Source organism: Schistocerca nitens, chromosome 3 (assembly GCF_023898315.1).
Source record: "Schistocerca nitens isolate TAMUIC-IGC-003100 chromosome 3, iqSchNite1.1, whole genome shotgun sequence".
In the NCBI taxonomy this organism is placed as follows: domain Eukaryota; kingdom Metazoa; phylum Arthropoda; class Insecta; order Orthoptera; family Acrididae; genus Schistocerca; species Schistocerca nitens.
This window is the reverse complement of record NC_064616.1, coordinates 218336704-218351079: the sequence shown is the minus strand read 5'-3', so window position 1 is coordinate 218351079 and position 14376 is coordinate 218336704. Positions and strand designations below refer to the sequence as shown.

The following is a 14376-nucleotide window of genomic DNA, read 5'->3' as shown; positions in this document are numbered from 1 at the left end:
ATCTTAGTGACTAAAGGAATGATGAATGTGAAACTTGGCATGTAGTACCCTAACAACACAAGATTCTCGGATATAAAGTTTAATTTATGTACCACTTTCCAATACTGAATATATTAAATGCAAAGTTTAAGATTTTATAGAACTGATCTTGCAAAAAACTGTCCTATAAAACTTTCCAAACTGGACTGATTAGAAAGACAATGATTTTAACTGCAAAGAAAGTGTATTTGATTATCTTGTGCAGGCTAACAATGCTAGATAATTTGAATCAGAGTTGGGTGTGAAAATCGTAGCATGAAAAAAATGTGAACTTTGTATTCTTGTATCTCATAGTAAACTCACGCTGCACAGTAAACATAATATGCAATATGTTGGTAGCACAAGGATGTGGAATACAAATTTCATTCACTTACTAGTTTCCAATAGTCTACAAACTCTCCGGTAAGTGATGATTTTTGTGAAAAGGTGAAAGCAGGGTATATTTGACACTCCTTTTACAAATACCATTTTCTATTAAACCTTAAAAAGCAGTCTAATTCAAAAGAACATGTTTTAACCCCCCCTCCCTACCCGAGAACAGTGGGTTTAATTTCCAATATAGGCTAACAATGCTACATAAATTGATGTAAACTATGTTGAAAAATCACATTGCGAATAAAGTTTTAATGTTGGCTTCTTGTATCCCATTGATTAAAAGCATGATAAACATGAAACTTTGGGCAACAACAACAACAACATAGCAATATAAGGTTTTCCAGTATAAAATATCATTCACATACTGTTTTCTAAACTTTGAAAAAATCAGTTCAAACTTGATTCTAGTAAAAATTACAAAAATACATCACAATTCAATTTGCTTTTAGAAAATATGTTTTCCATAACTGATTTAAAACTAATCACAGTTGGAAAGGGCACCATATGTTACAAAGATGTCAAAACTGTCCTGGAGAAAAAGCACTGACTGCACACTTGGAAAAGTATTTAATGACAGAGATCCAGAAGAATCAATAGAATTCAAACAGTGAGCCCACACTGAACATGAGACATTGGAGGTGGTGGTGGTGGTGGTGGTGGTTAGTGTTTAACGTCCCGTCGACAACGAGGTCATTAGAGACGGAGCACAAGCTCGGGTTAGGGAAGGATTGGGAAGGAAATCGGCCGTGCCCTTTCAAAGGAACCATCCCGGCATTTGCCTGAAACGATTTAGGGAAATCACGGAAAACCTAAATCAGGATGGCTGGAGACGGGATTGAACCGTCGTCCTCCCGAATGCGAGTCCAGTGTGCTAACCACTGTGCCACCTCGCTCGGTGAGACATTGGAAACAAGTGTATTAACTGTTGACAGTTTTTCTGAGAAACTTACCACCAAAATTTGGAAGCTGACTGTCCACCATTATATATCAACACACCAGAGCAGCATTTGAAGTTGTTGAAGGATGACTTAAGAGAATCTGAATTAGCTGTTCTAATGGACTTGCCCAAAAGTTATTTATTTGTTGTTCAAGATGCTGCTCAGGGATTTCAATGGGAAAATACGTATGTTACATTACATCCTTTTGTAGTGTATTATGTTAATGAAGGCATGTTGCAAACCACTGATTGTAGCATGCAAAATGATACGTTATCTGTTCATGCATTTACTCCAAAATTGATCGACTTTTTGTCGATTCAAACAAAGATAAGCAAAATACATTATTTCAGCGCCCGCTCAGCTGCATAATACAAAAATTATAAGATTTTTTTCAAGCCACAAAAATTATTTTAACACTGACGTGGAATGGAACTTTTGTTGATGACATCCACAGAAAATCCCCATGTGATGGGATTAGTGCCACAACCAAGTGATTGGCAACTAGTACAAGCCTACAAAGGCCATCAATGAATCAAATATTTACACCATAAGATCTATTCAACATTTGTGACCAAAATGCACTTGGCATTATATATATGTTCCAAAACAAGAAACTGAAGAAAGCAAAAAGTTTCAAGAAGAAAGATGATGAGAAAGCAGCATGATTGCCGTACAAGAGATATCATCAATCTGTACCACTTGACCTGAGCTCAGTTTGTATCAGCAATGTCTCCAATGACAAAATAAATTTGGTTGCCAAAGTATCTAGTGCAGCCATACTACATCTGACATTGATGGAGTTGTTACTTGGCCATTATGCTGCCTGTATGGATGATAATGCTCTCTTTTCCTTCAATACCATCATTTGGCAGACAGTATACCTTTCCAGAAAATGAACTGCAGAAAGAGGCTCAAAAACTCTGAAAAATGTAAACTGCAATGTTGAGAAGTTTAAAATCAAAATTGATAATACTTTTTGCCTGCTGCCTATGTGAGATACACCTACAGATTTGAGAACTGGAGATAAGTTACTTAACAAAAGGCTTTGTAAGCTCACAGGTACTACCACAGGGCTTTGGAAACTAAATTAAGAAACCAAATTACAGGCTTTGGAACCTGTATGAAGGAACCCACCCTATGGTGATGTGATTGCTGGTTCATGTTCTTAAACCAGCAGTGACGGTGTCACCATAGAGAAATGCAATATAGTGAGATATTACTTGTCCGTGTTTCATTGCATGTGGTTCTTATTTTCAAATTGACAACAGGTTGCTGCAATGTAGCCTGTTGCAATGTTACATTCCTTCAAAAAAATGGTTCAAATGGCTCTGAGCACTATGGGACTCAACTGCTGTGGTCATCAGTCCCCTAGAACTTAGAACTACACTAACCTAAGGACATCACACACATCCATGCCCGAGGCAGGATTCGAACCTGCGAGCATAGCAGTTGCACGGTTCCGGACTGCGCGCCTAGAACCGCGAGACCACCGCGGCCGGCTACATTCCTTCAATTTGGCCATCATTTTCAAATATTGATAGTGCACATTGGAAAACCAAATGTAATTTTCTGAGTGCTTGAAAACATGCCCTTTCCAGCTGTGATTAGTTTGAAATCAATTATGGAAAACAGATTTTCTAAAAGCAAATTGAATGTTATCGATGCTTGTAATTTTCATGAAAATTGAGTTTGGACTGATTTTGTAGAAATTTAGAAAGCTGTACGTGAATGATATTTTATAGTGGAAAACCTTATGTTGTTAAGTTGTTTTGTCCCCAGTTTCATGTTTATCATGCCTTTAATCAGCAAGATATGAGAAGTAAAAATTAAAACTTTATTCGCACCATGACTTTTGCAGCTAGTTTGACTCATTTAGCTCAAACTAGCACTGGTAGTCCATGTTGGAAATAAACCCTATGTTCTGGGAGGGCTTAAAACACATTGTTTTGAGTTATACTGGTTTTTACGGTTTAATAAAAACGGTATTTGTAAATAAGTGTCAAATATACCCTATTTTCACCTTTTTACAAAAAAATCATCCTTTTATCGATGAATTTGTAGAACTACTGCAAAATAGTAAGTGAGTGAAATTTTGCATTTCATGTCCTTGTGCTACTGACCTACTGTATATTAAGTTTCACATTCAGCATGCGTTTACGCTACGAGATACAAAAAAATGAAGTTAACCTTTTTTTGCAATGATTTTAGAACTAATTCAAATTATCTAGCACTGTTAGCCCACATTGGATTATCAACTACAATTTTATTGCAGTTGAACCACTACTTTTCTAATGAGGTCTGTTTGGAAAGTTTTATACAACACAGTTTTATACAACACAGTTTTTTGCAAAATCAGGTCAAAATACCATAGTTTTAACTTTTTATAAAATTTTTGATTTTGCACTTAATTTATTCAGTATTGGAAAGTGGTGCATAAATGGAACATTATATTTGGGAACCTTGTGTTTTTAGGTTACTGAATGCCAAGTTTCACATTCGCCATACCTTTAGTCCTTGAGATATAAGAAGGCCGATTTTGAAGGATTATTTGGGTGCACATTTTTTCAGGAAATTTTGCCTGAAATTTTCTGGCTGAATATGGGTTGCAAAATTTAGCACATATTGCTCCATCTAACATTAAACTTTACGAATGTTCACTGGGTCCACGTGTGAATGTTGACATAAAATTTCAATGAAATCCACGATTGTTGAGCTACGAGTCTAAGGTGTGTTGATGTTAAATGACACAGAAAACTTAATCTGAATGGCCGGTTTGGGAATTTGAACCTAATTAATCCCAAACAACAGTCCAGTTCCTTAACCACTACACTGCACCTTAAAGTATGGTTACATGGGCCATAAAAATTGCATACTGCTGATAATACATGTTGTCTGGCCACATTGCAGCCACATGTACTACAATATTACCTACCACTATTGCCCAGAAATATTTACAGCAATAGATTTCTGGGCCAGAAGTGTTTGAAAGGCACCATACTACTGGCACAAAATGGACGAACATGAGCTAGAGGAAGTGGATGTGGCTCTATCACTTTTAGATCAAACAAGGAATCATGTTAGAAAGAACAAGAGAAATATGGGTGTGTGGATGCGTTCTTTTTTAAGCACGTGGAATGTTTCAGATAATTTAACTAGTGAAATGGTGCTGGGTACATCCCTGTTCCAAAATTAGCCCAGAATGTCTGAACACAATTTCTAATATCTCATATAAGCAATTTGTCTGAAAACTGATACAAATATAAGAGAGTGTATGCCAGTTACAACATGACAGGTGAACACCCTTCTGATTTTAGCTATTGGTGATTCTTACATAAGTTTAATGTATCTATTTAAAGTTCAGTATTAATCAGCAAGGTATATGGTACCAAATGCACGCAATGCTTTGGTAGAAGGACTGAAAGATTTCGCAAACCAAAGATTACTAAACCCTCATAAAATTTACGATTGGAGTTGGTACCAACCCATGGCTCCTGCCAATCTAGTATTGTCCGTATACGGTGTTAAAATGACATTTAAAACTCATTTTGTACATGAAATACCACTGGAGACCTTATTTTTGTAATTAACTAGTGCATAAACCGCAAATTATGATAACCTTTGAATAAAATTTTTAGTAGTAATATTTACAATGGTTTAGTAACATCCACCCCCTGACCCCCTCTTATTGTTCCAGGGTAAGTAATGTTTGAAATACGAATACAATTTTTATTGTTATTTCATTCTTGTTCACCAATGCATGCCACTGTTTGCACTATGAATTCCTGCTTCAGGTAGGTCTCAAGACAGTATGAAACTAAAGGCATCAAATACCAAAACACTTGCATAAACAGCTATCCACCATTTCACTCCTTCTTTGTAACTCTTTTGCCCCGTAGTTGGCACAGATTCAAAGACTTCAGAATTCTTTACATGCTTGATCAAGCACGATTCCAATCTCATCAGCATCAGCTTGCCAATTGCTCTTTCAGATTACAAGCTTTGTATACATTAATTTCACCGTCACATAGCTCTGGCTGCAGATGATTCACATTTGCAAAATTCATAGTTCTCTCATTTGTTCACTTCTCCACTGCTCTACACAACAAATTCACAACTACAAACAACTAAAAAACGTCACTATAAGTGCATGTGAAAACTTTCAAACAAAAGAAAAACGATATTGTTGTTTTCACTCAGATGCATTACTGCAGCACTGTCAGTGAGAGAAGTAGAGAACAAAGGCTACAACATGAAGGAAGCAACTGCACACAAAGAAGGAGATAGATATTGCCCTGCAATATGAAATATTCTGCACCCTTGGTGGACAACACCGACAACCCTCGGCAATATGTCAGCAACTATATGCAACAGCATGCAGAATCTGCAATATTGTCCAGTGATACTTCAAAATAGCCACCTACTCCAGCCACAATGCAGCAAAGTTGATGGCAAAGCAAGTGTAGCCAAATATTTCCACACAAATACCAAGTTGTCTGTTCAAAACTGTGTGTGTGTGTGTGTGTGTGTGTGTGTGTGTGTGTGTGTGTGTGTGTGTGTGTGTGTCAACAACACTGTAGTATGAAAAAGCTCTGTCCAATGCAGAAGTTAGGAAACAATCAAAGAAGAAAATGAACAAGGAAAATTTCTTAACAAAAAATTGCCACTTACACTGTCTGGTATCCACATTATTTTTGTTGTTGGATATGGATGGTCGAATGTACTTTTTGCACTAAATTCTGAGGTATCTTCATCTAAGGAAACTATTTGTACTTTATTATTGTATTCCTCCACGAAGCTTCCGAGAGCCAATCTGCAACATGGACACGCTTACTGATAACAATAAAAATAATAATATACAATATAATGACAACAATTGGTGAAACTTTCCAAAAGAGTGAAACTGTTTCACACTGGTATTCGAACTTGGACCCTTGCCTTTTGCAGGCATTAATCTTACTGACCGAGTTGCCTAGTAATGAAGGTCAGTTGTAAGTTGTTTCTAAACAGCATAGTTGGTAGGAAAATTGCCTGTCAAAGGCAAGAGTCCAAGTTCCAGTTCCAGTGGGGCATGAAGTTTTAATTTACCATGAAGATTCATAACAGCAATCAATCAGCTGAAGAGTTAAGCCTAGTTTACATGACGACATTGGGTTGCGCCACTCATTGTGTGGAATGAGTTGCACGCTAGTGGTTTCATATATGACTGTAGACATGGTGACACCAGTGTACACTTCAGTTTCGTCGTTTTGTCGGTCCCTGAGTCCTGTGTGAAATGAAAGTTTTGGCAGCTGCAAGTCGCACGAGTTGTGATGGAGTGAAAGCTTGTTGCGTGGAATCGCTGCTTAAGAAAAAAATAAGAAACTTGTTTCGATTTGTGACTGGATGAAGAAAAGATGTCAGTTCGGTTGCTCAGCATCACTGCTGAAATAATTTATAATGGAATATCCAAGAAGATCTTTTAATTATCTTAGAACGTCACCAGAACTGTTCACATTTGTTCTAAATAGAGTTAATTATGAAATAAGGAATAAAGGTACTGTTATGCATGAAGTACTGTCGCCAGAACTGAAATTACATATCATATTGCGTGCATTACAATCGAGAACACTCGGCATGCCATAAGACACGGTTCTAGTTGGTGATGACGCTATTTCATTAACACTAATAATTATTACATTAACAGTAATACTTATTAACATTAGCAACAATAATTATTCAAAGCAGGCCACATTAAGAAGATAGATCTGTACAGTGGCAATATTTCAAAATTCTAAAATTTGTGAATGGAGAGCACTGCAGCGATGTTTTAGATAGATGAATATTGAATAAAGAATGCAGCTTCTTGAATTTGTATAGCCTTCCCTCCTGTCAACAATATTCCTTAACAAAGAGCTGGCCAACTCAAATGATGGGATTTTAGTCTTGTAGACAAGAGCATTGCCACAGCTAGAATTACACTTGCTTGTATTTTTCTTAATTCAGTTGTATATGTGCTCCTAACTGAATAAATTTTGCCCTGCAACTATGATATTGTCAAACCATCTATGTTATGATCGCACACGACGGTCTCAGCAATATGTTGCTTATTCTGGTAATCAGTATCACTGAAATCCCACAAACACCTATCAAAGCAGAGATATCCAAAAAGCGAACATTATTTTCAGTTCCCCACTTCACATTTCAGTTTGTCTACACTCGACGAACACACATAACCTCAAAATTCATGCAACTAGTGTCGCCAAAGTTGGACATGCCGAAAGTGTTTAGTTTCACCAACGAGTTGCGCAAACGCGCGGCGCGCATGCGCAGTGGCCAGTAGCGCAGTTGCCTGCAACCTAGTGTCATTGTGTAAACTAAGCTTTATAGATACAACCTAACAACAACAACGACAACAACAACAACAACAACAACAACAATTACAATGGTTCGCCAAATTAATGCAATTCAGCATAGGAGGAAGACATTATTAACAACAGCCATGTTGACTAAAATAAATTGAAGTTTTATCTATTGAGAACGTCTTCAATGAACACTTAGCCAGTATACCTAGCAACACATAAATGGAAATTAAAATGTATGTCCTTTATTGTCAATAAGATTTGGTGATATGTAAATAAGAAGTGTGTTTAAAAAGTTGGGTATTTGCATTTTTTGAAAATAATTTTATTCATTCATCTACATTAATGTTATCTCCTTCAAAGTAATCACCGTTAGGTAATATACATCTACATAGATACTCTGCAAATCACACTTAAGTGCCTGGCAGAGGGTTCATCAAACCACCTTCGCAGTAATTCTCTATTATTCCAATCTCGAACAGCGAGTAGAAAAAACAAACACCAATATCTTTCCGTGCAAGCTATGATTTCCCTTATTTTATTATGATAATTGTTTCTTCCTATGTAGGTTTGTGCCATCAAAACATTTTTGCATTTGGAGCAAAAAGTTGGTGATTGAAATTTGTGGGAAGATTCCACTGGGGGGGGGGGGGGGGGGGGGGGGGGATTTTTTTTTATTATGTCCACCCCAAATCTTGTATCATGTCAGTGATACACTCTCCCCTATTTCTCGATAACACAAAAGACGGTGCCCTTCCTTGAACTTTCTCGATGTACTCCATTAATCATATTTGGTAATGATCCCACACCACACAGCAGAACTCCAAAATAGGACAGACAAGCATAGTGTAGGCAATCTTTTCAGTGGATCTGTTGCATCTTCTAACAGTTCTGCCAATAAAACTCAGTCTTTGGTTTGCCTTCCCCACAACATCATCTATGTATTCTTTCCAATTTAAGTTGTATGTAATTGTAATTCCTATGTATTTAGTTGACTTTATGACCTTCAGATTTGACTGATTTATCATGTAACTGAAGTTCAACAGATTCCTTTTAGCACTCATGTGGATGACCTCACACGTTCCATTATTTAGGGTAAATTGCCAATTTGAAATCCCTTGTCAATAGCACGAAACACTTCGTGTGTGTAAACAGCCACTTGCGTTCACAAGACGATGTTGACTGTGTGTCAATAGACTGTTCTCTTCAAGGTAATTCTTAATGTTCGAACACAATGTACACTCCACAATCCTGTTGCATATTGACATTAATAATATGGGCCTCTAATTTAGTGGTTTACTCCTACTACCTTTCTTGAATATTGGTGTGAGTTTTGCAACTTCCCACTCTTTTGTCAAGCAATCGGTTGCATATGATTATTAAGTATCAAGCTATTGCATCAGTATACTCTGAAATGAAACCAATGGGTACACAGACTGGACCAGGACACTTGATTTTACTAAGTGATTTAACTTGCTTCACTGCTCCAAGGCTATCTACTTCTAAGTTACTCATGTTGGCAGCTGTTCTTGATTCGAACTTTGGAATATTTACTTTGTCTTCTTTGGTGAAGGAATTTTGGAGGGCTGTGTTTAGTAGCTCTGCTTTGGTAACACTGTTGTTGATAGTAATTCCATTGCTATCATGCAAAGAAGGCACTGATGTGTGTCTTGCTACTACCATACTTTACATATGACCAGAATCTCTCTGAAATTTCTGTCAGGTTTCGAGACAAAGTTTCTTGTGGAAACTATTAAAAGCACCTCGCATTGAAGTCCATACTAAATTTCGAGCTTCTGTAAAAGATAGCCAATCTCAAAGATGTGTGTGTTTAAATTGTTTTCATTGTTTCTGCAACAGTTTTCTGACCCGTTTTGTGTACCAAGGGGGATCAGCTCCATGGCTTGTTAATTTATTTGGTATAAATCTGTCTATTGCTGCTGATACTATTTCTCTGATTTCAAGCCACATCTGGTCTAAACTTACATTGTTAATTTGGAAGGAGTGGAGACTGTCTCTCAGGAAGGCATCAAGTGAATTTTTATCTGCTTTTTTGAATAGGTATATTTTTCATTTATTTTTGGAGGATATGGGGTTACAATATTCAATCTCACTACAACCACCCTCTGTTCTCTAATCCCTGTATCCGTTTTGATGCTTGTTATTAGCTCAGGATTGTTGGTAAGAGGTCAAGTGTGTTTTCACAACCGTTTACTATTCATGTGGGCTCATGAAGTAATTTGTTGAAATAATTTTCAGAGAATGCATTTAGCACAATTTCTGATGATGTTTTATGCATACCTCCAGATTTAAACATGTATTTTTGTCAACATATCAAGGGTAAATTAAAGTCGCCACAAACTATAACTGTATGAGTCAGGTACGTGTCTGAAATTTTCAAATTTTCTATGAACCTTTCAGCAATTGTATCATCTGAGTTGTGAGGTCAGTAAAAGGCTCCAATTATTATTTTATTCCAGTTGCCAAGAATGACCTCTGCCTATACTAACTCACAGAAACTATCTATTTCTATTTTGCTACAAGATAAAATACTTATAACAGCAACAAACAAGCCACCACCAACTGTGTTTTGCCAATCCTTTCAGAACACGGAGCTGTGGTACTTTCCCAACACTTATGCCAGCACTTCTTCAAATCCCTGAAACACTTCTGGAACTCTTTATCTCTGAGACAGCACTTAGCTCTTTCAGTGATGCACTTATTGTCTCATCTAAGCTTGTAAATGATCCTTTAAGGTTATCTTTATTTTTGGTAAACAGAAACGAGTCACATGGGTCCATATCCGGAAAATATGGAGGCTGGAGTATCATTACAGTGTTGTTTTTCACCACAAATTCACAAACAAGCAACGAAGGATGAGCAGGTGCATTATCGTGGAGCAAAAGCCACAAACTGTTTCACCACTATCCTGTTTTCTTTTCTTTTCTTTTCCCACACTGCTTCCCACAAATGACATTTAACTTATAAGAACTACTTCTTATTGATCGTTTGATCTTTTGGTGAGAACTCATGATGTACTAAGATGTTAAATTTGAAGAAAACATTGAGCAGAACCATCACATTCCACTGCATTTGCCAAGCTTTTTTTGGTCTTGACAATCCAGAATGCCTCCCATGGGATGATTGTACCTTAGCTTCGACATCATACATGACCTGTTAAGAAATCTTTCTGTAGTTCTGCTTCATGAGTGACTTCATTTAATGACTCCTGAGTGACTTCCATTCGCCAATTTTTTTTTTTCTCAAAATTCAACACCTTTGGCACAAAGGGGTGTTCAGAACATTAATCATCTTCAACTTCTTCACAGCCATCCTGGAAATGCTTATACCACTTGTAATACTTTGTTTTACTCATAGCACACTGACCTAAAGCAATATTAAACATTTCTAAAATTTCGTTTCATTTTTATAGCAAAGTTTAATTCAAATTCTCTCATCCATTTTCAAAACAAATCAATAAATGCAACTCATAAGCAAATAAAGGTACCATTCTTGACAACTGACGACAGACTTAACATCCAACATGGGTTCCAGTGTACAGACACCACCTTAACAGCATGTTGATCCACCTTTGGAAAACAATACAACAGCGATTCTGCATGGAATGGATTCACCAAGTCCTTGGTAAGTGTCCAGGTATATGTAGGACCAGATGTCTACATACAGGTCACGCAATTCCCACAAATTATACGCCGGTGGTTTTTGAGTGCAGAGCAGGTATGTGATAACGTCCCAGATGTGTTCCATCAGTTTCAGATCGAGTAAATTCCGCAGCAGAGACATCAATGCAAGTTTACCATCATGTTCTTTCAACTACTGTAGCACAATTCTGGCCTTGTGACACTGACAGTTATTCTATTGGAAGATGCCATTGTCATCGGGCAAGACACTGAGCATAAGGGTATCCAAGTGGTGTGCAATGATGTCCATACAGTCTACAGTTGTCATGGTACCTATGATTACTACCATAGGTACCACGGAAGCACAGCACAGGCGAATGTCCCCTATGGCATAATACTGCCCTCGGAGGTCTGCGTCCCTGTTTCCAACAGCCATTTGCCTAGGTGACAGTGTATCTAGACATGACCATCCCATCTATTTGGTGTAACACAAAGCTTGATTCATCCAACCAGACAGCACCATAACATTGAACCACAGCCCAATAGTCATGATTATACAGTGCACACTGCAATTGTAATTGATGATGTCATAGAGTCAACACGGGAACATGTAGGAGTAATCCATTGTGGAATCCCATGTTCAACAATGTGTATGACCTCTGTGCTATGAAACGTTTCTGCTTGCACCAGCAGTAGTGTACTCTGTCATCCGATCTGCCACAGATTGCTGCCTATCCAACTTTATAGCGCAAGTAAGACTCCGACCTTCATGTTCTGTGATGGAACACGAACATTCAGCATCTTGTCAGCTACTCATTGTTTCACTGTCCTTCAGCCACTTTTAACAGATGCCCATGACAGTAGAGTGCACACAGCTGACAGTCTTCATAATTTCCAAGACTCTCATCACCAGGTGCATGGCCATAACTATCTCCCATTTGTCACAGTAGCTGATGTCAGTGGATTTCCCCATTTACAGCCCATATCGTCACTACAATTATTCCTCATTTTTCTCCGTTTCATTTAAATACTATCCTTACTGTGAAACATGCCTGTAATACCATCATGGTGACAGTGGTTGGTTGGTTGGTTGGTTGGTTTGTGGGATTAAAAGGACCAGACTGCAACGGTCATCGGTCCCTTTTTCCAAAACTTAAAAACTACCACACAGAGGGGAAAAAAACGGATAATAGAGACAACAGACAACACAGGACAAGAAAAACTCAGACAAAGAACAGACATAACGAATTAAAATCACACGGAGTGTGGCGGTGGTTGGCCGACCATAGAATAAAAAAGGAAAAGCCAACCACCGAGAACACATGAAAAACTCAGTTTAAAACCGTAGGCCAAAGGCCAGAATCAACACAAAACAATAAAATAAAACATAAACACTCATATTAAATGATAAAAGCCCCCTGTCACAATAAAACGTAAAACTAAGCCAGCCATAGCAGGGTCATCAGTTAAATGGGCAGGAAGCGTATCAGGCAGCGCAAATGTCTGCCTGACCACAGCTAAAAGGGGGCAGGCCAACAAAATGTGGGCCACTGTCAAAGCCGCCCCACAGCGACATAGAGGAGGGTCCTCCTGGCGCAGTAAATAACTGTGTGTCAGCCGGGAGTGGCCAATGCAGAGCCGGCAAAGGACTACTGAGTCCCTGCGAGTGGCTCGCAGGGATGACCGGGGGTCCACACAAAGACCACAGAGCGGCCGCAACGGTCAAGAGTATGCAGGGACTCCTGGATAGCCATCACCAGACGAGAACGAGGGAAACACTGGTCGAGAGCTCGTAAACCGCTCAGGGAATCGCTACAGATCACGAAGGACTCACCTGAGCAGGAGCGGATATACTCTAGGGCTCGAAAGATGGCGACCAGCTCAACAGTGTAAACGCTGCAGCCAGCCGGCAAGGAACGTTGTTTGGAATGGTCCTCTAGAGTTAGCACATAACCGACACGACCAGCAACCATCGAACCGTCAGTGTAAACAACGTCAGAGCCCTGATACGTGGCCAGGATGGAATAAAAGCGGCGGTGGAAGGCCTCTGGAGGGACTGAGTCCTTCGGGCCCTGTGCCAAGTCGAGCCGAAAGAAAGGGCGAGGAACACACCATGGGGGTGTACGCAAAGTGGCCCGGAAAGGAGGTGGAACAGTGAAAACCCGAAGCCCAGAGAGAAGTTCTTTGACGCAGACCGCGATCGTACAACCTGACCGGGGCCGACGTTCTGGCAGATGAACGACCGATTACGGGAACAGGAGACGATAGTTTGGATGCCCGGGCAAGCTAAAAACATGGGCAGCATAAGCGGCCAGTAAATGTTGGTGCCTCAATCGCAGTGGAGGGACACCAGCCTCCACAAGTACGCTGTCCACAGGGCTGGTCCGGAAGGCACCAGTGGACAGTCGTATCCCGCTGTGTAGTATTGGGTCCAGCACCCGCAACGCAGATGGGGATGCTGAGCCATAAGCCAGGCTCCCATAATCCAGACGGGACTGGATTAACGCCTGGTAGAGCCGTAACAGGGTAGATCGGTCGGCGCCCCAGCTGGTGTGGCTCAAGCATCTCAGAGCATTTAGATGCCTCCAACACACCTGTTTAAGCTGCCGAATATGAGGCAGCCAAGTCAACCGAGCATCAAAAACTACCCCCAAAAACCTGTGGGTCTCTACCACAGCAAGAAGTTCGTCGTCAAGATAAAGCCGCGGCTCAGGATGGACTGTTCGGTGCTGGCAGAAATGCATAACACGGGTCTTGGCAGCCGAAAACTGAAAACCATGCACTACAGCCCAAGACTGCGCCTTGCGGATAGCGCCCTGTAGCTGACGTTCAACAGCTGCAATGCCAGTAGAGCTGTAGTAAAGGCAGAAGTCGTCAGCATACAGGGAAGCGGAGAAAGAATTTCCCACCGCTGCAGCGAGCCCGTTTATTGCGATTAAAAACAGGCAGACACTGAGGACAGACCCCTGTGGTACCCCGTTCTCCTGGACTCAAGAGGAACTATGAGAGGCTGCGACTTGCACGCGGAAGGTACGATACGATAGA

The 14376-nt window shown here is 39.6% G+C and overlaps 1 protein-coding gene across 2 annotated transcripts in view; it reads right to left on the bottom strand.

Moving 5' to 3' along the window:
- LOC126248172 (DDB1- and CUL4-associated factor 7) overlaps nucleotides 1-14376 on the bottom strand; it is a 135072-nt gene that overhangs the window by 63850 nt on the left and 56846 nt on the right. For both annotated transcript variants that reach the window (XM_049948939.1, XM_049948940.1), the window contains exon 3: nucleotides 6021-6162. In XM_049948939.1, the coding sequence (XP_049804896.1) occupies nucleotides 6021-6162 (142 nt within the window). The remainder of the gene's footprint in view (nucleotides 1-6020; nucleotides 6163-14376) is intronic.